At 44.9% G+C, this 18,004-nt stretch overlaps 1 protein-coding gene across 1 annotated transcript; it reads right to left on the reverse strand.

Annotated features, from left to right (window-relative positions):
* Nucleotides 1–16,518: 16,518 nt before the first annotated feature.
* LOC126491037 (nascent polypeptide-associated complex subunit alpha-like) lies at nt 16,519–17,338 on the reverse strand. Its single transcript, XM_050126426.1, has one exon. It carries the CDS (start codon nt 17,290–17,292, stop codon nt 16,645–16,647), a length of 648 nt encoding a protein of 215 aa, XP_049982383.1. The 5' UTR covers nt 17,293–17,338; the 3' UTR covers nt 16,519–16,644.
* Nucleotides 17,339–18,004: the final 666 nt, after the last annotated feature.

An 18,004-nucleotide genomic window follows, 5' to 3' on the forward strand; every position in this document is an offset into this window, starting at 1 on the left:
ATTATATATATATACATGTTCTGCCTACATGTATGCCTGCAGGCCAGAAGAGGGCACCAGATCTCATTACAGGTGGTTGTGAGCTACCATGTGGTTGCCGGGAATTGAACTCAGGACTTTTGGAAGAGCAGCCAGTACTCTTAACCTCTGAGCCATTTCTCCAGTCCCCAGGAGATTTTAAAAGGTCTATCCATCCAAAGAAGCAAGGTGTGTTGGTGTATTCTTGTAATTTCAGCTCTTGAGAGGTAGAGGCAGGAAGATTAGGAATTCAAGGACACCTTCATCTATGAAGTGAGTTTTGGGTCAGCCTGGGCTATATGAAACTCTGTCTCAAATAAAGTATTAAATCCAAGTTACACCTACTTCCTGATATATTTATAAATATATATATATCAAGTATTGAAATGGAAAAAAAAACTTGCCTCCTTTTACCTTATTGTTAGGTGTCGTAACTGACATAACCTTTGAAGGTGATTGGTGATATTTGCTCCAATGCCAAGAGCTCAAATCAAGTTTTTAACCTAGCAAATACCTTCCTGGATATGATCTTACAGCAGCAATTGATCCCTCTATACAAAGACAGGCATAATATGGTTCTTTATGACGTGAAATCACAAGAACCTGCATGTACCTAAATCTACATTAACGGAAACTGATAAAATAACTTAGATGCATGCAAAACAATGCAAAGTATTAGTGATATTTAAAGAAAGTAAGATAGTTCATCAGAAGGACTGCTATGGAGGAAGAAAACCATTTTGTGAAGATATTAAAATGTCATTGTGATATCCTTGAAGATAGATGGGTAAGGCCTCTCTGCCTAAAAGCTTGGAAATGGAATGGACAATGACAGGTGTCAGGATCTCTGCCCCATGATGTGTAGGACGTGTCCTGTGGGTGGTCAGTAAGGACCTGTTGCTGCTGATGATGACAGAGATAACAACGGAGGGGAGTTTGTGCCACAAAGAGCTGAAAGCACCTTAGAGACCTTTCTTAGCCCCACAATTACTGCAACATATTAGCTGAGTTATTTTGCCTCCTGATTCCTCTGTCAACTTTTCTAAATTCTTTCCAGTGCTTTTTGAGCCACGCGTCCAGGTCAGTGCTGGGTCAGGCCATTTAGATGTTGAAAGGGAAAGGTGATCAGTAAGTCACACCTCCATTCTCTGCAAGCTCGCCCTGGCTCTGGACATGTAATCTGGGAGAGCATCTCCCTTCATGCCATCACATTGGAATAAGGCACAGAGAGGAGCATCTACCTGGGGTGGTGTTGACAGACCAGCCAGTCACTTTGGGGTCAGCCTGCCTGCTTGCTCCTCAGAACACAGAGCTGGCAACAGAAAGCTGAGGAAAAGGCACTGAATCACAGAAACTTTGGAGGTGAGGGAGTATCTATGCTCCTTCGTTGATGGCAGGGAATACAGACTCTTATGCCCCAGCCCAGATTTTCCAAAACAGAATTTGATAGGGAAGGCATTGAAATTAACTTTTTGTTTGTCCTTTTTTTTTTTTTTTTTTTTTTTTTTTTTTTTTTTTTTTTTTGAGACAGGGTTTCTCCGTGTAGCTCTGGCTGTCCTGGAACTCCTTCTGTAGACCAGAATGGCCTCTGACTCAGAGATCTGCCTTCCTCTACCTGCTAAGTGCTTGTATTAAAGGCATAAACCACCATGCCCAACTGGAAATCAGTGAGATTTTGCAGGAATTCTTCTAAACACTAAAGTCTGCAATGAACAGAAGGCAACCTTGGTGGTATCTGCCATGGTCCTATCTTTCAGGATACATTGTCTGATGAAACCTTTGACAGGAAAACAAGAAACTCTAGATTTGCTCCACTCCATTGGAATACAAAGTAATTAGAAGAGGCCAGGGGTGGTAGGCCACACCTGAAATCCCAGTGTTTGGGAGGCAGAGACAGGTAAACTATTATGAGTTCAAGACTAGCCTGGGTCACTTAGTGAGTTCCAGGACAGCCAGGCTTACAAAAATAACGAGGAGGAAAAGGAACAACAAGAAAAAATAATTTGAGGTTGATCTTCAGTGGGTTTTCTCTCTGATTCAGCAATATCAAACATAATGCCAAAAAAAGTGACGATAATATTAAGAAAATTTCAAGAAAAATTGCACAGATCCATGTCCTTTACTTATTCACTTTATTGGCAAACACTACTGTGTCTCAGACCTGAAGTATGTGTGTGCATATATGTGTATATATTTGATTTTCACTTTCAGAGATTCTTTATTTGCATTCATTTATAACATGCAAAATAAACAGGTTAGACCGGGTTACTCTCTTCTCAACAAAATCTTGAGTGCAATCGTGTCATTGGCTAAAGTCAATTAGCTATATATGTATACCATCACATAGACGATTTCACCGTTCCTTTCCTTCCTCTCTCTTCTTCCCTGCCCCTCCTTTACTGTACATTAGTCATTGAGGACATTAAGTGAACAAGGATATGGTCCTATCCTTGGGCGAAATATATAGATCACACCATACAAATATAACAGAATAAAGAGTTGTGGCTTGGGAATGCAGACTGACTTCATGCAGGGCGTATGGACTTGGGTTTAAACTCAGTTCCTTAACACTCATTTGTTTGATTCTAGGTGGTCCATTTAGTTTTGGGTCTTCTTATAGGAAAGTCAAATAAAGCGGCAGGAGTGATGACTTATGCCTTTAATCCCAGCATTTGGGAGGCCAGCCCGATCTACATAGAGACCTCTAGGACAGCCAAGATTGCATAGAGAGAGCTTTGTCTTTAAAATAAAAGGGGTTGGGAGTAAGACGGGTAAATGGGTAAACACTCTTGCTATGAAGCCTGATGCCGGGAGTTGAATACCCATTTCACATATCTGACTGCCGCACCAGTTCTATGACACCCCCACCCTCAACACACGAAATAAATAAACAAATAAAATTTCAGAAAAAGACAAAATTAAAATGTCTCCAATGAGTAGTTTATGAGTAATCCATGTAAGATACCTGGTCCAAAGCAAAACTGAGTAGACCAGAGGTCCACCCTTGCCAAGAGAAACCAAAGCCACATGGATATATGTGTAAAATAACATATATAACTCATTACAATTCTTATCTAGCCAGATCAAAAACTGAACACTACTTCCCTGAAGCTTGTTCTCACTCTTGTTTGTGAAACAGTCCAGACAGAAAAATCTGGAACCCTGTGGTTAACCTCCAGTCCGTCACCTATGTTCTTCCACCATTTCCCAGTCTCGTTTCCATAGACAGACCCCTGTTGTGGGCTTTGAATTAAGTTTTCTGCTTCCTCTCAATTCTCTACCCTGCCAAAAGATTTTATTTATTTACTTACTTACTTACTTTTATTTATTTGGAAACAAGGTCTCCTGTATCTCAGGCTGTGCTCAAGTTGTTATATGGCCAAGTATGGTCTTGAACTCCTGATCCTCCTGCCTCCATCTCTTGAGTGCTGGGAGGAGGCATCACCAGCATGTCTGGTGTACGTCATGCTGATCCTTGAACCCACATTGTCTCGCACACTAAACAAACATGCTACTAACTGAGCTTTACCTCCAGCCCCTGAATCACCTTTTAATTTTCTTTATTCTTGAGAATTTTATACGGTTATACAAAGAAATATAATCATATCTGCCCTGCATTTTTCCCTTCAAATTTCCCTCATACCCCACACAACATATTTCCCTCCCAACTACATGTCTTTTTTTTTCTTTTTTAATAACTCCTTTAGTGCTATTGATATGTGTATGAGAGCCAATGGCCCTACAACCTCAAATAAAAAGAAGAAATCTCTCTCTTCCAGCTGTCTTTTTAAAGGCAGGCCAAAGTTTAGAACTGAGCTGTGGTTCCCTATTGCCTTTAGGGGACACCTCTTTGTCAGCTAATATACAAAGCTCTCTAGGCCTGACTCCTGTCCTATCCTTGTTATCTTTGAACACCTGGTTAGCCTAGCATGGTGATACATACCTTTAATCCCAGCACTCAGAAGGCAGAGAAGCAAGTAGATGTCTATGAGTTCGAGGCCAGCCTGATCTACAAAGTGAGTTCCAGGACAGCCAGAGTTGTAGTACAGAGAAACCCTGTCTTGAAAAACAAAACAGAAAAATAGAAAAGATAAAGGTGGGGCAGGTGACACAGGCCAGGAGGCTGAGGCAGAAGAATCACAAGTTTGAGGGCAGCCTGGGAAAACTTTAGCAAGACCCTGTTCCCAGGATAAAAAGTGGAGGTGGCTCAGTGTTTAAGAGTGCTTGTTGCTCTCCCAGAGGATCCTAGTTCATTGCCAACACCTGCCCTAGTTGGTTTACCACACCTGTAACTTCAGTTCCAAGTGATCAGATGCCCTTTTCAGGCTTCTGTGGACACCTGAACACATGGACATATGCACACATACACAAAAATAAAAGTGAATCTTTTGTTGTTTTAAGATAGGGTCTCACTAAGTAGATAGACCAGGCTGACCTTGAACTCACAAAGATCTGCCTGCTTCTGCCTCAGGAGTGCTGGCATTAAAGGTATTAAAAGAAAAATAAACAAATTAACAGGGCTAGGAAATCAAAGGTGGTGGCATGCTACTGTGATCCTAAATCATGGGAGACTGAGGCAGGGGCATCAGGAATTGAACATTCTTGGTTACTTAGTAAGTTTGGCTTGTCTGGGTAACATGAACTCTTACCTAAAAAAAAGTAAAAACAGGATAGCGGCTGCAGTGGCTCCTCTCCATCCCACCCCCTCTGGATCTCTCTCTCTCTCTCTCTCTCTCTCTCTCTCTCTCTCTCTCTCTCTCTCTCTCTCTCCTTTCCCCTTCTCCTCTTTCCCTTTCATAACCCACTAAATAAATATCTAACCTCACTCTGCATGGTGAGCCTATCTGTCTCTTACCTGCCATGCGGCTCCCTGCCTAGGACTGGCTGCCTTCATGGCCCACTCTGGTTTCAGGACCCGCTGACCACTGCCACCACTCGGGGACCTGCAGCATTTCATTTAAACCATTACATTGGTGCTTGTGACTCAGCCAGGCTCTCCACGTTCCCTCCTGCCTGTGGGCAGGCTGGCTGAGGATGCATGGAACCTGGGCTCTGGGACCAGGTTTCTTTACAACAGCTCTGCATTCTATCTGCCTGAACGCTGCAGACCTCTACACACAACAGCAGCTTCAGTGGTGGGTTTTCTCCTTCCAGCCCCCAACCACAGCCTTCAAGGTTATGGTTGAGCCCTTCGCTAATATTCATCTCTGGTTGCTTTCTGTAACTACGTAACCGGACAGCCCAGGGTTGGTCCCCTCACACTAGCACTGCACATGCTGTCAGGTGCATTTGATTTGGGGGCCCATGGTCCCCCAGATTTTTCTTTATCCTTTCTTTTCCTTTCCTTTTCTTTTCAACCTGCCGTGAAAGACTGCTCAGAGTGGTCTCTAAACTTCTCTGACTTCTGAGTTGTCCAGACCAGAGCCAGTCAGGCTTCAACACCCTGCCTGTAGAGGGAGGACTGCTCTTCTGCAGGTTCTGTGCTGTTTTTCACAGGTTTTTACATTTTCAGCTATGGTATAAACCCTCAAACTATCAGCCACCCGCTTGTGAATGCTCTGCCACTGTCCTGCTGGCTCCACTTTTCCTCAAAGTTTTCCACTATGGCTGGTTCGGCGGATTGGTCAGATCCACGAGGCAGCTGTTTTCAATTCCAGCCTTTGCTCCCCACCATGGCTTGTGGCATGGCAGCTTGGCAACAGTGCGTGTCACATCTCTAGGTCTCTCTTCCATACATGTGGCCGCTGCCATTTTGACTGAGGTCAGGTGACCTTATTACCATCTTAACTGAGGTCAGGTGACTTCATCACCATCTTATCTGAGAGCCAGATCAGGTGACCAAGTTGTGCCATCTTTACTGAGGTATTCCCTGCCTGGTTCCCCGGCGTTAACTCCATTACATGAGTGACCTTACCGCCATCTTAACTGAGGTCAGGTAACTTCACCGCCATCTTAACTGAGAGCCAGGTCAGGTGACCATGTCCCACCATCATTACTGAGGTATTCCCTGCCTGGTTCCCCAATGTTGACTGTGTGATTTGTGTAGTGGCATGACTTTGACAGGGCCCACCAAGAGCATCCACTATGCCCAATTCCTGTTCACTCTGTGTGTGTGTTCATACATGTAACTCAAACTGTTAAATGTTATAAATGTCTGTTCTTTGTATCTCATGCCAGACTACAAAGCAATAAATCTCATGTTTTAAATTGGTATGTACTTTTAAGTCTCTTACATAAAATATGGTATATTTAATCCAACCCTGATTTAAGATATATTAAGCTGTTCTCTACTATTGTCAGTTCTGCCGTTAACCTTCTATTGCAAGCAGTTTTTTCTTCTTTCTCTCTTTTTATCAGTGTAAATCTTACCGGTTAAGTGCCAGTACAGTCAAGCTCAGACCCAGCTCTCCAGGCAGATTCTATACTGTAGTTATAACTCATCTATATCCAGTAATCAGCCCTCAACTGCTTAGAGATCTGGGGAATATGTCATTTAAATATTTAATTATTAAAAACTTTTCATAGCAAAAAAAGACAGGTTGGCTCCTAGCAGCAGCACTCTCCTTCCTCCAAAGAAGACAGAAGACAAACGGCACAGAACAACGTCCCGTACTTGGTTTCAAATGTCAAGCACTGACCACTGGACAAAACCGCCTTTCATCCAAACTGAAGATCTCTAGACAGTGGACAGAATCGCTGGAATCAACAGCCTAGCTGCTCAGGTCAAGATAGCCTTGTCTTCCTACAGATTCCTTAGCCCACAGGATCTTCTGGATCCGGGCAGGCTCTGCACTAAACAGCAAAAGGCAAATACGACCCTCAGCAACCATGGAGGATGCTGAGGAAGGGCTCTAGGTGCCAACCAAGTAAGTTCTCTGTCATTTTTTAATCAATAACTCAAGTAAAATTTTATCCTTCTCAAAGATCTCTGATGCAGTTTGACAGCTAAGAGTTTTTGTCAGTTTAAAAGAACAGCTTCACCAAACAAGTTTCAACAAGTACAAGTTATCAAATCTTTCTCACACTGCCTTTCATCGTCTTAAAGATACTTTGCACTATGAGGAAACATCTGTCACAGTCATTCTGGCATAAATATGCTACTGTTATTTTTTATAATTACTTATTTATTATGTATACAATATTTTGTCTGTGTGTATGCCTAAAGGCCAGAAGAGGGTGCCAGACCTCTTTACAGATGGTTATGAGCCACCATGTGGTTGCTGGGAATTGAACTCAGGACCTTTGGAAGAGCAGGCAATGCTCTTAACCACTGAGCCACCTCTCCAGCTCCAATATGCTACTGTTTATACAATATATATGTCTAAAACTTCTGTTTTCACAAACCCAAAAAATTCTTGTAAATTCCAGGGAGCCAGATTGAAGGACTCACCTTAAACAGGTGTAAGAGACACCAGACATTTCCATACCACAAACACCAAACAGGAGCAAAGAAACCAGCTACACCAGGATGTGACCAGAACCCAGCTTTTTCATCCCTCCCCCCCCCCCCCAAGATGACACCCACAAATAAGCAAGAAGCAGTCTTGAGAATCTGCCGTCCCAATTTCTTTAACCTGTTGTGCCTAACCTCCCACCTTTTTATTATAAAAAAGAGATGGGAATATAATGGTCTGTCCTGTCCCTTTAAGAGGCAAACCCCACCCACTCCCCTCCCACCGTCTGTCCACTGCCAAGGCAGGTGGATCTTTCTATCTTTATTTTGCTTTGGCCTGAGCTCGCTTCCTTTTCCATCTCTCTCCCAAAGAGGTAGCTGCTGCTGTGCCCCCCCCCCCACCTCTGGTTCTCTCTCTTTCTCTCTGCCTCTCTCTGCTCTTCCCCCTTCTCCCCTTCTCCTTCCATAACCCATTAAATATATTTCCAACATCACTCTGCATGGCATGCCTATCTGTCTTAGTCTCTCACCCACCACGTGGCTCCTTACCTAGGACTGGCTGCCTTCGTGGCCCGCTGTGGTCTCAGGATCTGCTGACACTGCCACCACTCGAGGACCTGCAGAGCTTTACCTTTACTGTTACATGGCCCACTTTCGTCTTTTAGTATTACTAATATTATATATTAATATATATAATATATGTTAGTGTATGTATATATACAGTATGTGTGTGTGTGTGTTTAAGTGTGCACCCACTCACCACAACAGAGAACTCATGGAAGTTAGGGGACAACCTGAAAAAGTCAGTTCTCTCCTCTCCTGTGGAATCCCAAGGATCAAACTCAGGTCATCAGGTCATTAGAACTGGCAGCAAGCTCTATTACTGTCTTGTTGCTCTGCCCTCACTTAGGTTTTTTCTTAACTTTAAAAACGTTAGGGCAGTGATGGCGCACACCTTTAATCCCAGCATTCAGGAGGCAGAGGCGGGCGGATGTCTGAGTTCGAGACCAGTCTGGCCTATAGAGAGAGTTCCATGACAACCAGGATTACATAGACAAAACCTTTCTCAAAAAACAAACAAAAGCTGGGCAGTGGTGGCACACACCTTTAATCCCAGCACTTGGGAGGCAGAGGCAGGTGGATCTCTGGGAGTTTGAGGCCAGCCTGGTCTACAAGAGCTAGTTCCAGAACAGGAACCAAAAGCTATAGAGAAACCCTGTCTCGAAACCCCTCCCCCCCCAAAAAAAATTTATTTCATTATGTAGAGATGTTTTGTCTACATGCATATCTATGTACCATGTATGTGCCTGGTGTCTTTGGAAGTCACAAGAGGATATAGGACCCTCTGAAACTGGAATTACAGGTAATTGTGGATCCCCACGTGAGTGCTGGAAATTGAACCCAGGTCCTCTGAAGAGCAGCCAGTGCTATTAACCACTGAGACATTTCCCCAGCCCCCGCCGTCACTCTTGATCATGTATCTACCTCCTCTACTGCTTTCCTTTGAATAATTGTTTCTTGCTGCTTTTAGGGAAAACACACACATACATAATCACAGTAGCCATTTTTTTTAGATTTATTTTTTTTAGATTTATTTTATTTTCATGTGAGTGTTTTGCCTTGCCCTCCTGTATGTCTATATTCCATGTGCATGCCTGCAGAGGTCAGAAGAGGGTATCAGCTCCCCTAGAACTGGAGCTCCAAATGGTTGTGACCATGTGGGTGTTGGGAACTGAACCAGCTCCTCGGCAAGAGCAGCCAGTGCTGTTAAATGCTAGCCAGCCATCTCTCCAGCCCCTGTGGTAGCCATCTTAATCACTAAAGACAATGCCCATCATGGCCATCTCTCCACTATTCATTCCATCTTTCCATCATGGCATAGTGCTTGTATAGTTAGTTAGGTAGCGCAGTTAACAGCACCACCCTGACTCCATACCAGATGGTACCTGACTGGTCCAAGAGTAAATGATAGTGTGCGTCACCAATTTGCTAGGCTCTGCACTCAGCTAGGAATCAGTGACCCCTCCTATGGATTTGTACTTCTAGCAAATTCCCAAGCAAGGCTGCTTTGGCAAGAGCTGACCTGGCAACCACACCAGGCACTGAGCTAATTGTTCTATAACAATAGGCTGTGTCTTCGGCTTCCTGCAGAGTCAGTGGGTGCACGGGTCCCCTACGCACAACGTTAGACTGCGGCTGTAGATATTGCTGGCAGCCAGCAGCACTTTGAACAAAAAAGAAATCAGCTCTTCCTGAACCAGAATGGATGCTCTGACAAGGGAAGGCTCAAGAGAATCACAGAGATGGAGCAGAGTCCTGGCTGAGGGTGCTGGAAGCACCAGAACCTTGTCTAGATGACGGCATAAGTTCTTTTATTGTGTAATTAGTTTAGGTTGAATCTTCTGTTATTTGCTACAAAAATACTCAACATGCATCATTACCAGCATGGGAAAGTAAGGACCACATTTGCCGTCAATAGTCCGTGCTGCCTCCAAGGACAACAGATACGTGCATATCGATTTCATGAAAGATGCCCATTCACTTCTCACAGGACCCAGAGATGGCCTTAACCAGGCTCACAGGTGGCCTGGGCTCACTTCTGATTTTTTTTTTAAATTTATGTATATATGTGCATATCTTTGAGTTTCTGCCTTGTATGTGCTTGAAGAGGCCAGAAGAGGGCACTGAATCCCTTGGAACTGGATTTATAGGCAGGTCTGAACTGCACAACCTGGGTGCTGGGAACTGAACTCCAGTCTTCTGGAAGAACAGGAAACACTAAGAGCTCTTAACCACTGAACCTCCTCTCCAGCACCCTCCCACCCCCAGCCAACATCTCTCTCAAGACAAAGTCTCAATGTGTAGCCTTAAGCTGGCCTCGAACTCACTATGCAAAGGCTGTCTTTGAACTCATGGCCGTTACTTTTTGATTTATTTATTATGTATACAACATTCTGCCTCCATGTATGCCCGCACGCCAGAGGAGGGCGCCAGATCTCAGTACAGATGGTTGTGAGCCACTATATGGTTGCTGGGAATTGAACTCAGGACCTTTGGAAGAGCAGCCAGTGCTCTTAACCTCTGAGCCATCTCTCCAGCCTCCATAGCCATTACTTTTGCCTCTGCCTTTGCAGTACTGATGTCACAGGCATGTGCCCCCACTTCTGGGTGGATCTACTACTTACCTGGACCCTGCCCCACTTCCTACTGTTCTAGGCTGAAATGAGTCCAGCTTGTTTCAAGCCCCCAGTATGACTGCCTTAGGCTACTGGCTCACAAATGCTGTACATTTTCTTCTAGTTATAAAGAGGCTATGCAGTAATTCGTTCATAAGTTAGTTTGAGACAGGATTTTAATATGTAAACCAGACTGGTCTCCAATCTGTGACTAATCTCTTACTGTTTAGACTCTAGGAAGTTAGGAAGTAGGGTTGCAGGCACAAGCCACCACACCTGGGCAGTAATGAATCTTGACCATCTGAGTGTCCTTGGATATTTCACTTTATAAAATGAGGCTGCATACTTCAGCAATTAAAGCGTGAGTGTGTACATTTTCCACACTGTGCCACATTCACGGCATGGCGTTGAATCTCAGAGCCATCACGTTTGTTTTTCCTGTCAAATCCAGTTCCTATGTATAGTGCAATTGCTCAAGCAGGAAAAGATCCTCAGGGCACACCTGTGAGGCCCGAGGTGGTTGGCAAGACATAGAAGGTCAAGAATTCAGGTCTAAACAGGAAGATCTTGTCTCATAAACCAGAAAACACAGACCTCAGCCAGGCAGTGGCGGGCACGCTTTTAATCCCAGCACTCAAAGAGGCAGAGACACGCAGAACTCTATGAGTTCAAGGCCAAACCTACAAGAGCTAGTTCTAGGATAGCTAGGGCTGTAACACACGCAGAAACCCTGTCTCCAAACAACGACAACAAAAGAAAACACAGACCTCTTGATGGTATGTGACTGTAATATAAGTTTTTTTTCAAGATTTATTTATTTTTATGTATATTGGTGTCTTGCCTGCATATATGTCTGTGTGAGGGTGCCAGATCCCCTGCAACTGGAGTTACAGACAGTTGCCATGTGGGTGCTGGGAATGGAACCATCTGGAAAAGCAGTCTTAACCACTGAGCCATCTCTCCAGCCCTCATATCAGACTCCTGAAAGGCTGAAGTAGGAAGATCACAGGTTGGATCCTATTTGACTCCGGAGTGAATTCAAGGACAGCTAAGACCTGTATCAAAATAAAAAGTGGAAAAGGAGCCAGTTGTGGTGATGCAATCTTTTAATCTCAGCACCCAGGAGGCTGAAGCAGGCAGATCTTGAGCTTGAGGACAGCCTGGTCTAAATAGTGAGAACCTGTCTCTGAACAAAGACATTAAAAGAGGGCTTGAGATGTATCTTATTGGTAAGGCAAAATGCCTAACATGTTAGAAGCCCTGGATTCAACCCTCAGCACCACACACAAACAACAAACACACAAAAATTCATGTGTGTGGCTCATCTCTGCTCGCTTCCCAGGGAGGCAGGAACATTGTTACTTACAGGTGTCGAAATCTAAAACCACTGAAAATGTGTTCAGACCCAATCCTGCAGTTTGGAAGTCTAAGTCCAAGGTGTGCCTCATCCAAGTGTCTCCAAGTGTCCCTTGGCGTGTGGGGGCAGAGCTGCCTTCTCTGCCCAGCCTGGCTGTCTTCACGTGGCTGTCCTCTCTATGTGCCCCTCTGTCCTCTCCTGTCTTCTGTGATGATGCTCTGGTTTTATTTATGGCCCGTCCTCAGCTTGCATGACCTAAGCTTGATTCTTACCTTACTTTTAGCTCTGTAAAAGCCCCATTTCCAAAGAAAGTTACCATCTGAGGTGCTGAGTGGACATAGAGTGGGGGGGTCGCTCTCTGGAATGGGGGTCTTGCTGAAGACACCCCCCTGCTGCCCTGAGCAATTCCCCTGAATACTCCCAGCCTACCAGGCCCTGCTGGACTATCCAGGATTCAGTACCAGGAAAGCAATGACATTAGGAAGCTACTAAGGAAGAACAACAGTTTGGCGTGGTGGTGCAGGCCTGTGATCCCACCCAGCTCTGGAGCTGAGGAGGCAGAGAGAGGGTCCTGAAGTCAAGGACTCCTCACTTTGGCACAGCAAGTTCAAGGCCATTATGGTGAGGTCAGAGAATATAGGGCCCCAGGTGGGGCAGGGGTGGTGTCAGGGGAGATAGTAGAAAACTACCCTTGATAAAGCGAACTTTACTGGAAAAGAAGGTCATGACTGATCATGTGCCCCGTGCTACATGAGACCTGGCCTTAAAATAATAATAATTTAATTTAATCGAGAGACGTAACAGCAGCATGGGGAATAAGGTGTGTGTGTGGTGGTGGTGGGGAGTCTAACTCAGAGAGACTCACTTAGAAACAGTGTGGGGAGGCAGAAAAGAGTGAAAGGTTATGTGTGTGGGGGGGGGATTGCATGCCTGAGGGAATCTGAGTGCCAGGAGAGGGGCCTGCCTCTCACACGGTCTCAGCAGGTGAGTCACACTGCTGAAACATTCAGTTCCCTGGAGGCTGCCTTTGGTATTCATTTGAACCGGGATTTAACTGATAGGCAAAGGTTGTGGGGTCCTCCAAGGCCTGGATTCCAATACCTGATTATCTAGAAGGGTGGGTTTGGTAGGAAGGCCCCAGGCCCTGGGCTGCGCACTCACTTTCTCTGGCCTGCCTGCTTGCAACTGTGTCTCCTTGGGCAGTTCATTTATTTAGCTGGCTAGTAGGAAGAAGCAACAGGGTAGGTGGGTGCATGGGGACGCTCATGAATAGCTGGGCCCTGTTTCGTCCGTGACACAAACTTCTAAAGAACAAAGAGACTTTGTCCCTTTTTTTCCTGATGTTATTTTCCTAGGTCTGACCATAATAGATTTTCAGGGGAAAAAATTAACATGGAAATAAAAATATTAAGGGAAACAAATAAAAATGCTTAAGGGGAACAAAAAAGGATAGTGGAATATAGGGGTCCTGAAAGCAGATAGAAGGACTATTCAGGAAAGGGGATGAAGCATCAAGAGTACAGGAGAGGGGGCAGATGAGAACGAGGTATAACGTGAAAGGCACATGTGTGTGTGTGTGTGTGAGAGAGAGAGAGAGAGAGAGAGAGGAAGAGAGAGGGAGGGAGGGGAAGGAGGGAAGGAGAGATCGTTCTGTGAAATGAAGGATACTATTTTGTATGTTAACTAGAAATGTTTTTTAAAGACGAGACAGATATGGTGGCACACTCCTGTATTCTAGCACTGAGAAGGCAGGAGTAAGAGAATCCCTACAAGTTAGAGGTTAGCCTGGACTATCATAGGAAGTTCAAGGCCAGCCTGAGCCACAAAGTGAGACCACGTCTTGAAAAACTTCATGCTAGATTTTTCTTGTTAGATTTTTCTTTCAATTCTTAGGAACGGGATTCACTTTGCAGAACCAACAGAGTTGACGTTAATTTTATAGACCCGACAAATCCACAAGCCACGGGACTCTATATAGCTTGTTTTCCTCTTGCCCTTCTACATCTTTTGCTGACTGCCGTGAGCAGGGCACCTAGCGGTCTGGCCAGCCCTCCACCATATAGATTGGTAAGCCCTCTTCAGCCTGCTTTCTATTTTTATCTTTTCTTTGTGTTGTCTGTATTTTTGCAAGCCACCCTGAATTCCCCTGTGGCATCAGGTTCTGCACACATAAGTACAGCGCTATTCATTCCTCTGTGGGCACAGCGGTCACCATACTAGAGGCAAGGGCGACCAACACCACCAGTTAAAGAAATAGAGGAAATTCGTACTAGGCAGCATTAGAACAGGGAATACTAAGAAATAAGTATTTTATATAAAATAGTATGAAGAAGGAAGACCTCTCAGAGGAGGTGACATTTAACCAGGAACCCTGAGGAGAAGAGTTGTGAGGATGGAGGTGGGTAGGGGCAGGGGACATGGCAAGAACCATTCAGCCAGAGTGAGCTGCACAGGACACAGAGCTACGGAGGCCCCAAGGATAAGTGGGGTGGAAGATGCAGCAAGGAGCGTTGGCCTCTGGCTCAAGAGCAGGAAGGATTTCTACCCAGGGTTGTGGATGGAGACACCTGTTAGAAGCTGGACCTCACAGCACTATTGGTTGGTTCTTTAGTTTGTTTTTCTTAGAACAGATCTCGTGTAGCCTAGATTGGTCTCAAACTCCATCTAAAATCAAGGATGACTCTAACCTTCTTGCTTCCTCCTCCTAGTGCCGGCTCCAAGCATGAGACGTCATGTCATTTTATGTGGTGCTAGGCAATCAAACTCACGACTGGAACATCCAAGGCAAGCATTCTACCCTCTGAGGGCATCCCCAGACATTTTATTTTGAGACAGCATCCTGATGTACACCAGGATGGCCTTGAATTTGGATGGCCTCTTACCTTCCTCTCCCTTATAAGCACAGGCCGTCACAGCTGGTTCTCTCTCTCCTTCTTCCCTCCCTCTCTCCCTCCTTCCCTCCCTCCTTTCTTTTTCTTTCTTTCTTTCTTTCTTTCTTTCTTTCTTTCTTTCTTTCTTTCTTTCTCTCTCTCTTTCTTTCTCTTCCAGTTCTCCTAGAAACATTTGTTTACTACTAAAAATGAAATAGCACACCAAGATTGCCTTTTATTGTAGATTTTTGAAAACCCAGAAAATCTGGGTTGTTACAAAGTCTAAAAAAGACACCTGAGGAACGGCAGTAGTGGCGCACGCCTTTAATCACAGCACTCAGGGTCGAGGCAGGTGGATCTCTGTGAGTTCAAGGCCAGCCTGGTCTACAATGCTAGCTCCAAGACAGCCAGGACTGTTTTACACACACACACACACACACACACACACAAACCTGCCGGGCGGCGGTGGTGGCGCACACCTTTAATCCCAGCACTCGGGAGGCAGAGGCAGGCAGATCTCTGTGAGTTCAAGACCAGCCTGGTCTACAAGAGCTAGTTCCAGGACAGGCTCCAAAACCACAGAGAAACCCTGTCTCGAAAAACCAAAATGAGGCCGGGCGGTGGTGGCGCACGCCTTTAATCCCAGCACTCGGGAGGCAGAGGCAGGCAGATCTCTGTGAGTTCGAGACCAGCCTGGTCTACAAGAGCTAGTTCCAGGACAGGCTCCAAAACCACAGAGAAACCCTGTCTCGAAAAACCAAAATAAATAAATAAATAAAATAAAATAAATAAAAAAATAAAACAAACTTGCTGCCAAACTTGCTGGCCTGAGCTACAGGAAGGAAAGAACTCTCAGAAGCTGCTCTATGACCTTCATTTGCACTTGGTGGTACACGCGTTCTCTCTCTTTCTCTCTCTCTCTCTCTCTCTCTCTCTCTCTCTCTCTCTCACACACACACACACACACACACACACACACACACGCTAACTGAACTACCCCAATAATCTCTTAACAGCCTTCAGGTTATTCTATTTCATCCCACTTTTCAGTCTGCTGAAACACGTGGGAAGATTAAAGACATGCTGGTGTTTCTTTGGGTCGTATCAAAGCATAGAAACAATGAAATCATTCTTATGCACTCAGCCACACAGATTCCTCATAAATTACTTGTGACAAGTTCAGAAAAAGATTACCCCATACCAAAAGGAAAAAAGAAAAGAGACCAAAGAAATAGAGAGATACATCAGAGAGCACACGTGGCCACGTGGCCTGAGCGTTCAAAACTATTGCTATTGAGTCTTTTTTTTTTGAAGATAGGGTTTCTCTGTCCTGGAACCTGCTTTGTAGACCAGGCTGATCTTGAACTCATGGAGATCTGCCTGCCTCTGCCTCCCAAGTGCTGGGATTAAAGGTGTGTGCCACCACCATTTGGTTGCCATGTGACATTCTAAGCAAGAAAGAACCATATGCAATTTGGGCCTAAATCAACTATTTGTCATAATCATTTCCTATTCTAGACAAACCTTCTGGTAGAGGGAAAGGAAGCTTGGTTCTAGAGTTGAGAGTAAAGTTGGGAAGGTCCTTTACTATTATTATTATTGCTATTATTAATCAATTTTTTTCTTTTGATTTTATCGAGACAGGGTTTCTCTGTAGCTTTGAAGCCTGTCCTGAAATATTAATCAATTTTTAAATTTTTTTTTCATCCAACAAGAAGCCATAACTTTATTAGTGATAGAAACAGTACAAATTTCAAACCAAGCTGCAGTTCCACCTTTGAAACACCAAAAAAGGGGGAGGGGATGGGAAGTGTCCTCTCCGTCAAATAGTTACATTGTTAATTCCATAATAGCATTTACAATATCATTACTGTTGTTTTTCAGGGCTCGGACTGCCTTTGCTCTGGACACATTCGCCTGTGACATGACCAATTCTATGTCCTTAACTTCCACACCTGTCTCATCAACCTCTTCCTCCTCACTCTCTTCTTGTACTGTCGGAGTCTGAGTATTTTCTTGAATGTTTGAAACAGCTTCACCTTGAACTTTGAACTTCTCAGCAGCTGCTAACTGTGCTTGCTGAGACAAATCTTCAATCTTGGCTTCTCCAAATACGATGTAGGTGTCTGAAGCCGGGCTCTTGTAGACGTCTGGTTTGGTGATGACGAAGAGGATATTTTTAGATTTCCGGATAGTGACTCTAGTAACCCCTGTAACCTGCCGAAGACCCAGCTTGGACATAGCCTTCTGTGCTTTCTTTTCACTCCGGCTCTGCTTTGCTTTACTGACTGGTTCTTCATCAATTTCAGCTGCTGCCACCAGCTGGGCTTGTTGTGCGGCTGTCTGTGTGGAGTCTTGTTCCTCGAGCTCTGGTACTGATTCATCGCTGTCAGATTCTGTTCCCAACCCTGTCTCAGCCTGGGGCTGTGGCAGCTCCTGCTCTGTGGCAGGGACGGTTTCTGTGGCTTCGCCAGGCATTTTGTGCGGAGGACGTGGAACCAAGATGGCGGCGGAAAGAGAGAGAGCGAGCTCAATTTTTAAATTTTGAGACAGGGTCTCACTTTCTTGCCTAGGCAGGCCTGGAACTCCCTGTGTAGTAGACCAGGCTGGCCTCAGATTTATAGAGGCCCACCTGCCTCTGCCTCCTGAGTGCTGCCATTACAGGTATGCGCCACCATGCCTGGCTCAGGAAAGTTCTTTATAAAATACTCTGGCTGTAAACTGCTTTGGGGGAAGCAAGAGTCCCCTTTGAACGAAATCGGTCTCATCTTCTTCCCCCCCCTTTTTTCCATTTATGTGTGATCTGTACATGTGTGGGCTTATATGTATATGCATGCACAGATATGTGTATGGGTGTGTGGAGGTCCAAGCTTGATACGAGATGATCATATTCTCTCTCTCTCTCTCTCTCTCTCTCTCTCTCTCTCTCTCTCTCTCTCTCTCTCTCTCTCTCCCTTACTCATTAAAGGCAGGGTCTCTCAACCAAACAGAGCCCTCTGATATGACTAATCTTGCTAGCCAGATAGCTCTCGAAATCCAGTCTTTGCTTTGCAAAGCTAGAATTTCAGGCAGGTGGTCACGCCCAAGCCGCATTGATCTGACTGGTGGGTTCTAGGGATCAGAACTCTAGTCCTCAAGGTTTGGTCCCTGAGCCATCTCCCCAGCCCACCATCTTCCACTCGCTCTATGG

Source organism: Alexandromys fortis, unplaced genomic scaffold, assembly GCF_014885135.2.
Source record: "Alexandromys fortis isolate MF-2015 unplaced genomic scaffold, M_Fortis_MF-2015_v1.1 scaffold_257, whole genome shotgun sequence".
NCBI lineage: Eukaryota > Metazoa > Chordata > Mammalia > Rodentia > Cricetidae > Alexandromys > Alexandromys fortis.

Bases quoted from the DNA above. Each gene is read 5' to 3' on its own strand.
- LOC126491037 (XM_050126426.1), bottom strand. From the start codon at position 17,292: ATGCCTGGCGAAGCCACAGAAACCGTCCCTGCCACAGAGCAGGAGCTG.